Source organism: Trachypithecus francoisi, unplaced genomic scaffold, assembly GCF_009764315.1.
Source record: "Trachypithecus francoisi isolate TF-2019V2 unplaced genomic scaffold, Tfra_2.0 Lachesis_group17, whole genome shotgun sequence".
Lineage (NCBI taxonomy): Eukaryota > Metazoa > Chordata > Mammalia > Primates > Cercopithecidae > Trachypithecus > Trachypithecus francoisi.
This window is the reverse complement of record NW_022681462.1, coordinates 35986732-35998792: the sequence shown is the minus strand read 5'-3', so window position 1 is coordinate 35998792 and position 12061 is coordinate 35986732. Positions and strand designations below refer to the sequence as shown.

At 40.8% G+C, this 12061-nt stretch overlaps 1 protein-coding gene across 1 annotated transcript in view; it reads right to left on the bottom strand.

The window, feature by feature from the left end:
- Positions 1-12061, bottom strand: part of DNAH6 (dynein axonemal heavy chain 6) — a 353105-nt gene that overhangs the window by 105320 nt on the left and 235724 nt on the right. The window contains exons 53-58 of the mRNA XM_033175267.1: positions 11352-11475; positions 10680-10876; positions 9001-9204; positions 8134-8259; positions 5283-5447; positions 2599-2666 (exon numbers count right to left, since the gene is read on the bottom strand). Of these exons, the coding sequence (XP_033031158.1) occupies positions 2599-2666; positions 5283-5447; positions 8134-8259; positions 9001-9204; positions 10680-10876; positions 11352-11475 (884 nt within the window). The remainder of the gene's footprint in view (positions 1-2598; positions 2667-5282; positions 5448-8133; positions 8260-9000; positions 9205-10679; positions 10877-11351; positions 11476-12061) is intronic.

The window sequence follows — 12061 nt, the reverse complement described above, 5'->3', positions numbered from 1 at the left end:
TCAATTCTGATCCTTTATCTTGTATTTTAGAGATGCACACTACTGAAGTTTCCATACCTTCTGTTCATCTCTTAGGAAGACCTGCTTAATACTTGATCTCTCTAATCATTCAATTTCTATCTCTAACATTTGCTTGTGCTAAGAAGAAAACGGTGCCTGGAATATTTATGATGCCTTGAATAGTCTTTCTGTACCAACATGGGAGATTCTGAAATCACATCACCTCCATGAAATGATTTTTGATTGCATATGAAAAAGGAGCCTTACCTCCAGCTTCACCCTTGTATAAACATGTGAGTTTATATCTCCCTTTACTTGTTCGTTCACAATTTGCTCCCAGTCTCCATTTGCAAGAGTTAATCTTTATTAAGCACTACTCAATGCAATGCACCCTGCTAAGAGTTTTATGTGGATTATCTATTAATCCTTTGAATGCCCCCATAAGGTGGGCACTGTGGTTATCACCCCCAGCTTGCAGATGAACAAACAGACTCTAGTGGGTCACTTCCGGAGATCACATGGCTATGAGAAGCTGGGCTTGTGCCTGGGTCTGCTGGCTCCAGCATGCACTGTTACTAGTATGCTGCCTCAAGTAACAACCCATTATTTACTTGTTATGTACATGGAGAATTCAGACACCCTGAAATTATTATATAAAGAATATTAAAAATCATAACCTCAAATTCAATTGTTTAAATAAGTTTTTCAGAAGACAGTAGTTTAAGGAATATTTTAAGATAAAGGTGAGCTCAGGAAACAGTTTGAGAGAAACATTAATCAAATTAGTCAAGTTAAGAATCAAAAAAGCCTGCCAAAAGTCTGCGAGGTGAGTTAGAGTTTCTGGAAATAGAAAGGAAGACAGAAGGAGGTGGACAGTCTGGGTGGCTGAATGGAATTCCTTGAAGTTGAAAAATGGCCTTGTGCTGCCTCAGAAGGACTAAGGCATTGTGGTTGGCATTCTCCAGGAGGCAGGGAGGTGAACTGTGGTGTTCAAAATTGAGAGGATCTGAGGAAAATTGCAATGAGCAATTGAGCACAATGAGTATCACTGCCTGTTCAGGAGCTCAGCAGAGCAGAGGGCAACTGAAATAGGTGACGGCCTGTCAGAACACAGGCAGACCCAGCTCCATCCTCACCCTGGCTGAGGGCTGTTAGCTTTCCTTTGCAATACCATAAATCTAGGAAAAATAGCAGGGAGGTACTGCACCATGACTGAGTCCCAGCATTTCCTGTGTTCTTATCAGGGCACTTTTCCTTCTTGTCCCAGGCAGCCTAACATGCAGGGAGCTTAGTGACACAGCTGAGCTTAACTATGCACAGGAATAAACTGGTATGCAAAATGTTCAGCCAAGTCCTTACAATGTATTCATAAAATATGGTGAAATAACCTTTAATTGGAAAGAAGTTATCCTAGTGGAAGGTAAGCAAGTTAGCAGCTAGCAGAATAATTCCTAAAACAAGCTAGAGAAATAAGACTCAAGCTCATTAGTGACAACATGGGTAAGTCAGGATGATCTTGACTTGAATATAAGGGATAATTCTTTTGAACATGGGTCTAAATTATATGTTTCTTTATAGTGAATAAAAATACGTATGTATTCCTATATACATACATATGTGTATATATCTGTTGGTTAAAGATATATTAAATATAAAATTAATTTTGAATCAACATCAATGTTATTATTTTAATAAATATTTAAAAAATTTGTTTCCTGAACCTCTTGGCTAATTCTGATGATTAATATTAACAACTCATAATCCAATATTTGGGAAATAGGGATCTAATCACATACAGAATATACTAAGAATATATATATACACACACACATATATTTGAAGTGGACAGTTAAATACACTAAGAAACCACCTAAAGACCAGTGAAGCTGGAACAAATATGTTTGGAGAAGCTGCTTTTTCACAGGTATGGACCACTGCATTTCTAGGAACAACAGAAAGACTGACTTCGTTCACTTGCCCAAGATGGAAATCCTAGTGAAGGGAAGAGGCAGGGCTGGGCTGCCAGCCTGGTTCAAACAGTGGGGGTGGGGAATTAAGGGTCTATCCTTGACGTCCTTGAGAAGACGGCAGACAAGATCAGCTGTCTGAGCAGCTACGGAAATGGTAAAGAACTTGGCCACTTACTTGTGTTTTTTTGATTAAGGTTTCATGTGTAGCGTTTTCACACAGCAGAAAATTTTCTTTGTCAATATTTCTTTTTTTTTTTTTTGTTTTGAGACAGAGTCTGGCTCTGTCGCCCAGGCTGGAGTGCAGTGGCCAGATCTCAGCTCACTGCAAGCTCCGCCTCCCGGGTTCACGCCATTCTCCTGCCTCAGCCTCCCAAGTAGCTGGGACTACAGGCACCCGCCACGATGCCCGGCTAGCTTTTTGTATTTTTTTTAGTAGAGATGGGGTTTCAAGGTGTTAGCCAGGATGGTCTCGATCTCCTGACCTTGTGATCCGCCCGTCTCGGCCTCCCAAAGTGCTGGGATTACAGGCTTGAGCCACCGCGCCCGGCCTTTTGTCAATATTTCTAAACAAAATATTTAGGAAACCCACGACACTCCCTTCTCTCCCCCCAACTCCCTGTTTTTTTACCTTAACAACTGATCCTCCAGACCTGATTTTGTTACAGTGAAATTGATAATGGTAACTTTAATGCATACCTGGAAGAGAAGCACAGAGTGCATAAAAATGCTTAAGTGCAAACTAATAAAATACCTTTCTTTATTAGAACACGGCTCATTACTACCCAGGTGGATGTATCTCAGGTCTAATTGCACACACACCTATCCCCACACATACTTCAAGTGTAATGTCGCTTATAAAATCCTCATATTTTTTCGCTGCCAGTATGAGTAACAATCTTGTTCCTCAGACACCACAGTCATAGAATCCTAGATCGTGTTTTATGGAAAGGTGAGCCAGCGAAGGATTAAAAACAGTATTTTGGAATTGATAGCTTGGGTTCAAATTTGAGCTGCACCCTTTAGTGACTGTGTCATCTTGGACGAGCCACTCATCTGTGCTGAGCTTTAGTTTCTGATATTTAAAAATTTGGATAATTATAGTGAAAACTCATAGGGTAGCTGTGAGAACTAAATGAGGTAATAAAATCACTTAGTTACTTATGACGCAATGTGTCTTTGCTTGAAAGAAGCTATTACTGATAATAAACAAATAAAGTTTTATATATTTTGTCTAATAACATTTTAATGAAAAATTATGGCCGGGCGTGGTGGCTCAAGCCTGTAATCCCAGCACTTTGGGAGGCCAAGACGGGCGGATCACGAGGTCAGGAGATCGAGACCATCCTGGCCAACACGGTGAAACCCCATCTCTACTAAAAAATACAAAAAACTAGCTGGGTGAGGTGGCGGGCGCCTGTAGTCCCAGCTACTCGGGAGGCTGAGGCAGGAGAATGGCATAAACCCGGGAGGCGGAGCTTGCAGTGAGCTGAGATCTGGCCACTGCACTCCAGCCTGGGCGACAGAGCAAGACGCCGTCTCAAAAAAAAAAAAAAAAAAAAAGGAAAATTATTACTATAATATATTCTGACATCACTCGATAAGTCAATAGCAAAAACCAGTAAGTATAACAAGGGTGTGTGAATGAACACATGGCATCGTACTTCAAGGATTTTGCAATATGGTAAAATTACATATTGTAAGTTTGTAATATTTATCTTATTACAAAATCCTTGAAGTAGGATTGATCTCTTTTTTAGAGATGATTGACTTGAGGATCCTGGAAATGGGATAATTTGACCCCGTGACAGAGCTAGGCTTGGGTCTTGTGGGCAATACACCCTCTCAAAAGTTAAATAAGTGAGAAATCAAAGAGTGAAAGTTGGCACATTGGTCGCACTTCTTTTTTGGGGGCAGTATCCATCACCTCAAGCATTTATCATGTCTTTGAGTTAAAAACATTCTAATTATGCTCTGTTAGTTATTTTAAAATGTACAATACATTATTGTTGACTGTAGTCACCCTGTTGCACTATTATATACTAAATCTTATTTAGTCTATCTAACTATATTTTTTGTACCCATTAACTATCCCTACCTTCCTGCTCCCCTCCATTCTCCTTCCCAGCCTCTGGTAATGTTGGTCACTTTTCTAAACTCTGAAATGGGACTTGGGACATGAGCCCCGGTAGTGGAGGTGTAATTAAACTCCTTGAGGCTGACGAGGAAAATCCTAACTTAAACTTTCAATGATATTTCCCCATCTTATTCAAGAAGTGTGTCAATTTCATTCAACCTGAACACATCTGGTGAAGACAGATAGCTATGAGCAATTCAACAGTCAAAATGAAAGTGACACTCTTTGGAATGGTATATGTAAGGATATTTTTGGGAGGGTTGTGGTGGTAAGAAGTAAAGTTCTGAGGTCAAGTTCCTTTCCTAGGTAAGAGCCTGCAGAGTGCACAGATGTGCCAGGAGCTGGGGCAGCACCTGGGCATGTGAGGGGGGTTGTGGCCAGGGAGAGCCCCGTGGGAGATCTGTGGGAGGGGCAATGGAGCTCCAGCTGTCTTCATTTCTGTTGCAACTACCTTGGACACTGTAGTACTAGAGTAGGGGTTCTTCTACTGTCTTCTGAGTCTCAGGGACATATGTATGGAGTGGAGCTCACACAGCTCATCTCAAAGAATCTAAGAGCATGAGAAGGGGACAAGATACCCCCACCACCCATAACTCTAAGTATAGACACTGGACCTCTAGATCATGATTCTCTAGTGTTGTCTTCTTCCTAGTTTTCAAATGGGTGACCTCTTTATTTGGGCACGTATGCTGTGGGCATTTGCACATTTAAATAATGACACATCCTCCTCCCCCACACCCCAGCCCCATGGACTCTCAACTAAGCTCTGATTCATTTATTAGTCATCATAACAGGGACAAAAATAGTCTTTGCTGATGGAGGAAAGAGAGAGTTTAAAAGGGGGATGTCCTGTGTTTAGAAGGAGTGGCTGTGGACCAGAAGGGAGATGGCGAGGGCACTGGAGAGGTGTGAAGTGGGGCGAGACAGAGCATCGGCTTGGGCCCCAGTGGGCAGGGGCTTGCAACCTAACTAGATGGTGATGACAAGGGTGATTGGAATCAGAATCAAAGCTCAGAAGAGAAGCAAGAATGGAGGATGGTGGAAGAAAGGGGAGTGTATAGAAGACAGGGGAGAATGGGGGAGAGCTTTCCCTTCGGGTGGGAGCCCATCAAACTTCAGAGATTCATTACACCATGATAATCCAGTTAAGTTGAGAATTCCAGACCAGTAGTTCATACCTCAGGCAGATAGTGGGGATTTGGCATTTTGGTTGTCATATAGAACCTAAAGTTTTTATCATAATCAATGTCTGAGTCTCCAAGACGGATGAGTAGTCGGCCACCACTGATAAAAATTTGTTTCAAAAGAATGGGTTCTAGAGCTGGATCCAAGGTTTCCTTAAGCTTAGAAATTAAAACAAAACAGGACAACACAAAAAGAAGCAATTAAAATAGATAGCATCAACTTCACAAAATTCCTTAGGCCTCAAAATATACTGTGAATGAACAATTTTCCAGTGATCTGATGGATATTTATTAACATCCTCACACTACCTCTAACAGTACCTATTTTCCAGTGAGCATTTTATTAGCAATCTAAGGAAATAAGAGCATCTGAAGGCAATATATCTATTTACATTAATCTTACACACTATTCATTTCCATGAGAAGAAGAGAGAAGCTGGGTAGATTAAATCATTGTGGGTTGGACTTCAACAGGCCCCACACAAATGAAGATCTGTTCGTTTTCATGGTTGTTTAAAACCAGGGATTGGCAAATGACAGCCTGCAGGCCAAATCTGGCCCCATGTGGCCATTTTTCTATGACTCTTGAGCTACAAATGGCTTTTACCTTTTTAAGGGTTGTAAAAACATACAAACAAAAAAACACTAAACCAAAACAAAACAAAGAAGAATATGCACAGAGACTGCATGAGGCCTGCAAAAACTGAAATATTTACTCCCTGGCTCTTTACAGAAAAAGTCTATGAACCCCTATTCTACATGACCATTATGCCTTTTTCCTCAAAGTGAATCTGACTGTTGGTAGGAATGTGGGCATGCAGACATTGCCCAGGGATCCCATCAGAAACATCTTTATGTCAGGACATATGTGATGGGGTCCCGTGGCCTGGGGCTTTCAAAATTTGACTGTCATCCATTGTAACACATCTATTTTACATTGTGACATGGTACTCACACATGTAAATTCTTCAAACAAAAGTTTATGAGATAAAATTTACCTTTATTCAATATAATTTTGGGATTCAAAAAAACTCTATTTCATTTGAAAATGTTGATTGAGATGGTCACAACTGATTTCATGCCCATGAATGGGTGGAGACAAAGTTTGAATATATCACCCTAGCAAAGTAGAAAGCAGCTAGGTGTATAATGCTGATGACCCCAAGGCACAGAGAGTGGGGAAGAACCAGTCAGAGTGTCTTGTTCCTGGCTGGGGCTCTGACAAGGGCCCATCCACTCTCCCAAGAGCACTCCGCTACAGTTAAAACACTCTTCTGTCCAGAGGCAGAACATCACAGAAAACCTTTTGTCCGCTGCCATGAAAGAGGAAAGTCCCTCAGGATCTCGCATGTCATGAAGTAAACCTGAGTTCAGGAATCCAGTTTGGGGCTAAAATACCTGTGCCAAAGTTTTCTAGAGACTTCATTCTCTCCTGTGACTGGGATCCATTACAGAACCACCCTCATGTTGGTCAAGGCCAAGCTTGGTCACACTGAGGCCCCTTGTGCTCTTTGTGGCTTGAGTGGGGAATAGTGTAACTTGCGGATTTCCTAGGCAGGCAAGGCTGCTTGGATAGTTTATGTAACCCTTCCATGCCTCAGTTTCCTCATTGACAAAATGGAATAACAATAGTAACTATCTTGTGATGGGGCAGTGAGGATTAATGAGTTAATATACATAAAATACTGAGAACAGCGTCTGGCACGGAGTGAACATGCAATAAATATTAGTTAATGCTAACATATTAATTACAATTCCTAGTCATTATGCAGGTGCTGCAGCTAAACTGCCCTGGTCCATGGTCTTTTTGAGCTTTCTTTCTTTCTGATGAAGCAGTGATACTTCTAGGCACGGTTAAACTGAGACTCAACTCATAGCCCATGTTTTTGCTCGCTCGTTCTTTCATTACTTATAGGAAAATAAACCGTGATCATTAACCAATCTCTTTTGTGCCCAGGGCCTTTGTGCTGTTCCCTTTGCTTGGGAAGTCCTTCGCTCTAAGCCTGGCATATGGCTGAGCCCATCACATAGGTCACAGCTTAAATTACTCCCTTTACCCACATATCTAAATCAGACCAGCCTTGGTGGCCTACCCATTGGTGACTACCAGCCACCACTCTCTCTCTTTACGCTTTCAAATCTTTGATCACAAGTTTCTTCCCCTCCCTCTCTCTCATTTCTTCTCTCTTTCTTTCTCTGTTCACTGTCTCTGTCCCCACCTCGATTGTAAGCTATTGAGGACAGAAACCACATCCATATTTTTTGCCACTGGTTCTCAAATAATGTTTGAATGAAGGAACAATTTAAAAAACATCCATTCTTGCAATGATAGCCAAAGAAATGGAGCACCTAGACTCAACAAACAACACTGCCCTCCCTCCTCCTCCTTCTTTTTTTTTTTTTTTAACAAAAGTTCATTCTTATCTAATTCACTCAATCCAATTCTGACTTACACCCAAGTAAAAAAATAATGTTTATACCCACTAGAATATTTTACTGGCTTCATATCATTAGTGTATGTACATAATCCTGACCGCACTACTGTTGTGAATTTTCAGGGCAGCTCACCATCAACGGCCATAATGAGGCCTGTGAAACAGCAGTGTCGGGAAACAGAGGCCAGCCCTCTTAACACTAAAACAATGTCTGAAAGTCAACAGGCCCTCCCTGCTACCCCTCTTGCAATGTGATAATGTATCGTTTAAGGAGAAGAGGAACCGGTTTGACCAATTTGAAAATGGAGTTGACTGGTGTCTTTAGCATGACGGGGATGTGGCCTATATAGGATTCCAGATATGATTTGAAAGTTGGGAACTAACATGAGAAAAAGAAGTGAAAATCAAACCTCTTCCAGTAAGACAGGTAAACCAAGTCGAATTGAATTCTTGAGTATTTGTAAGAAATTACTATCTGTAAGCTTAATGATTTTTAAACCACTTTTGCTTTCCTTGTTCCTTATCCAACGGTTTGCCTGTTTGGAAAAGCACAGAGCAGAACATTTGCTTCAGAGCATAATAAATGGCTAGAAAGCGAAAGCTTTAGAAGAAAGTGTGGAAATGTTATTCAATCTAGAAACAAATTGGAAATATATAAACTATACTGCCCTGCCTCCCGGCAATAAAGACATCTTTTAAGCCCAATGTTTGGGACTCTTCTTTTTGTTTAGATGTGGAAGAAATAAAGAAAAGAGTCATCTGGGAACAGAGATCATGCTTATGGTATTCAAGTTGGTCTCCCTTGCTTACACAGTGGCTCCCTCTTCCAAACCTTATTTAGTACAACTTGATCCATGAACTTAGGGAGTCAGAAAATGGGATGCTGTCAATTGTAAATTCCAGTCAGGCTTGCTCTAATATTCGATCATATCCTGACTTCAATCTCATTCCTCAGACCTTTTAGGAACAAGGACTACAGAAGAATGAAGATCTGTGGATTTCTGCCCTCACAGAAAACAAAAAACAAATGGTCAGTCCCCTAAACAAAACCAATCAAAATCAAGCATGGGAGAACTTCAATTCTTTCTTTCTTACTTTCTCATCCACAAAATGAGGGAACTGGACTAGAGGACTTTAACTCTCTCTTTTGGGTCTAAATCTCCACATATGTTAAATCTAAATCTCAAAGTACATTGAAGCCCACTTTTATATTTTTTAATAGCTAGCTCAACATTAAGCAGAACCAAAAGTCACTCTCTGAAGTATTTGCTACACACCTGATCTTGGGGATCAATCATCAAAGGCCATCGTCTGCCTTGAGTAACCAAAATGCCATTTTCTGTTGATATCAAGTCACGGGGCAGCCCATCAGTGTTCCACTGCCGTATCTCGTAGGGATCTCCAAGAATGTTAATGAGACTGAAGGAAGGATCGATTGGGATCTCCAGAGACTGACAGTCCTGGATCCAACACTCTATAAGCTGTAGAAGGAGGAAGGATTACTTGAGTAGAGCCAGGAAAACTCAGTAAATGAGGGCACATGCAAAATGTGGTGGGCAGCAGTAAGTCAGTGGCTCAAGAGCTAAACCCTCCCAGTCTCCACAGATGTGCTGGCATCAGAGCATGGGACACAGGAAGTAGACCAAAATCAGGAGGCCTAGGTACTTTTTACCATTAGTTACATGTGACTTTGGAAACATCATTCCCTCTATTTGGACCTCAGTTATCTCACGTGTAAATGACTGGGTTGTCACAGTGGTTTTCAACCAGGTTTGTATTTTCCTTGTTGGGAGAGTCTGAAAGCACGTGGAGAAGTTTGGGGTTATCACAATGACTGAGGGTGTACAAGCAGTCAGTAGATGAGGGAAAGGGATGTTGGCATATTACCTCCTTCAATGAGTGCACAATAGAGACCTGTCTGTCCCCAAAAAGCACAACTGGCCCCAGTGAGAAATATGGCACCCTAAGACCTGAGAGCTCCTGGAGAGTCTATATGAGGGTACCACATCAGGTTTTATAACTCAAGGACAAGGGTAAACATTTTTAGGAAGACATTTCAAAAAAATGACTGTAAAATTCTTTCAAATAATTTCATTTCCTAGAAAATGCATGTAGATGAAACTTTTATTCTCTGATAAATGAGAGGCCGGTCTTTCTTTTTTTTCTCCCTCCCTCTCGTCCTTCCTTCCTTCCCTCCCTCCCTCCTTTCTCTCTCTCTCTCTCTTTCTTTCACAGAGTTTTGCTCTTGTTGCCCAGGCTGGAGTGCAATGGCGCCATCTCCACTCACTGCAACTTCTGTTTCCTGGGTTCAAGCAATTCTCCAGCCTCAGCCTACCGAGTAGCTGGGATCACAGGCACCCGCCCCTTTGCCTGGCTAATTTTTGTATTTTTTTTTAGTACAGACGAGGTTTCACAGTGTTGGCCAGGCTGCTCTTGAACTCCTGACCTCAGGTGATCCACCCGCCTCGGCTTCCCAAAGTGCCGGGATTACAGGCGTGAGCCACCACACCCGGCTGAGGCTTTCTTTTGTATAAAGATAAAAGCCCAAGGAAGCACAGATTCCTCCTGGTCCTGCCTGCTCCTTTCTGTTGACTGGCCCTCTGTTGCAGTTTCACCAATTGAGAACATCTCATCCAGGCTGGCTTTACGTGCCACTTCTGATCATAAGGGTAGGGGACTCATTGTCTCTTTTCCTTCCCCCAGGTTTTTGAGCTGTGTAAATGATGAATAGCTTTCTAAGACAGGAGAAGGAAGGGGAGGAACGTGTTAAGGAAAGCCTAGGGGTAGACCATCACTGGCTGATGGGGGAGTGAAGGACTGTGAAATATATAAGGAAATTCTACCATGAAGAACCTCTACAGGGTAGAGCCTCCATCTGAACTCAGAAAAATGAACCACCCCCGGCTCCAGTTTCAGCTGCTTCTCATCCCTCCTTACAGAAAGCAGGGTTACTCACTGACTGCCTGTACTGGGCTGTGAAAGCCCCATAGTAGGCCACACAAGCTGCTGCTATGAACACGTTCCCAGTGATATTTGAGATTTCTTCCTCAAACTTCTGTATGCTTTCTTCCCATCGAACCTGTTCATCTTCCAATGCAGCCGTCAGCTTTCCAGCACGTACTAGACGTGCTTTTGTCAGGGCCATAGTCTTTGCTAGAAAAATTTTAAGAAAATCAGATTATACTATTCAATATTTTCATAAAGTATTAAAAGCTTATTTACCTGTTTCTTTTTAGAGCAGAACAGCATTATTTAACTAATGATGTCAATACATCTCTATGAAACCTTACACCAATTCAGCATTCATTCCCATTTCAGAATCAAGTCTAAGTTTGCCTTTTCCATATCGAGAACTCTGAAGACACTGTTTTCTGTATTCTTGTAGTATTTAGTTTCTGAATCAAATTCACATACTGTTTTGTGTTTTAATGTAACATGCTCCAGTAAGGCTTGTTCAGGTACAGGATGTTGAATATATAAAACACATGAGTTCTTATTTGATCCTAGAAGGCTAATGAAAATACATTCTATACATTGGATAAAAGCTAAAACCTGATTCCCAAAAAATTCTTCCTACTTCTGAAAATCAGGCATTTCTTGGCCAATGTAAATTTTATGAGTTACTTACCCAGGCTTTCTTTTTCATTTACACCTTTGTCATATTCATCTTGTAAAGCCCGTATTTGATCTTCTACTTGTCTTAGTAATGTCTGCTTTTCTCTCAGGGTAGCCATGGTAATGTCAAGTTCAGCCTAATAAAATCAAGCAACTGTTTAAGAACAGGCCCAAAAAGAAGGCTGAATTTGCCCATTAATAATACAGATCTAAAAAAATTTTTATATATGTTCCTCTTTTCATGCCCAAAAATACTTTGATGTGATATATAAAGTTAAAACAAATATAAATTAGAGTAAAATACAAGAACAGAAGTAAATGAAACAAAACAAAATCAATAATAAAGCCAAACAAAATAAATCATAATAGAAAAACAGGTATACTGAGCATTTGGGATGAATTAGGTATCATAATGGATTATTAATTTTAAATGATGCAACAAATTAAATATTCATGCCATAGTGGAAACTAATATTTCCTAAGTAGTTCTCCACATGAGAGGTCTGCAAACTATGGGCTGCAGGTCAAATCTAGCCTGCTGCGTGTTTTTGTACAGTCTGCAAGCTAAGAATGGTTTTTACATTTTTAAATAATTAGAAAAATCTTTAAAAGAATAATATTTAATGAACTATGATAATTGTGTGAAATTTGAACTCCAGTGTCAATAAATAAAGTTATATTGGAACATAGTCACGCTTATTCATCTATGTATTGTCAATGACT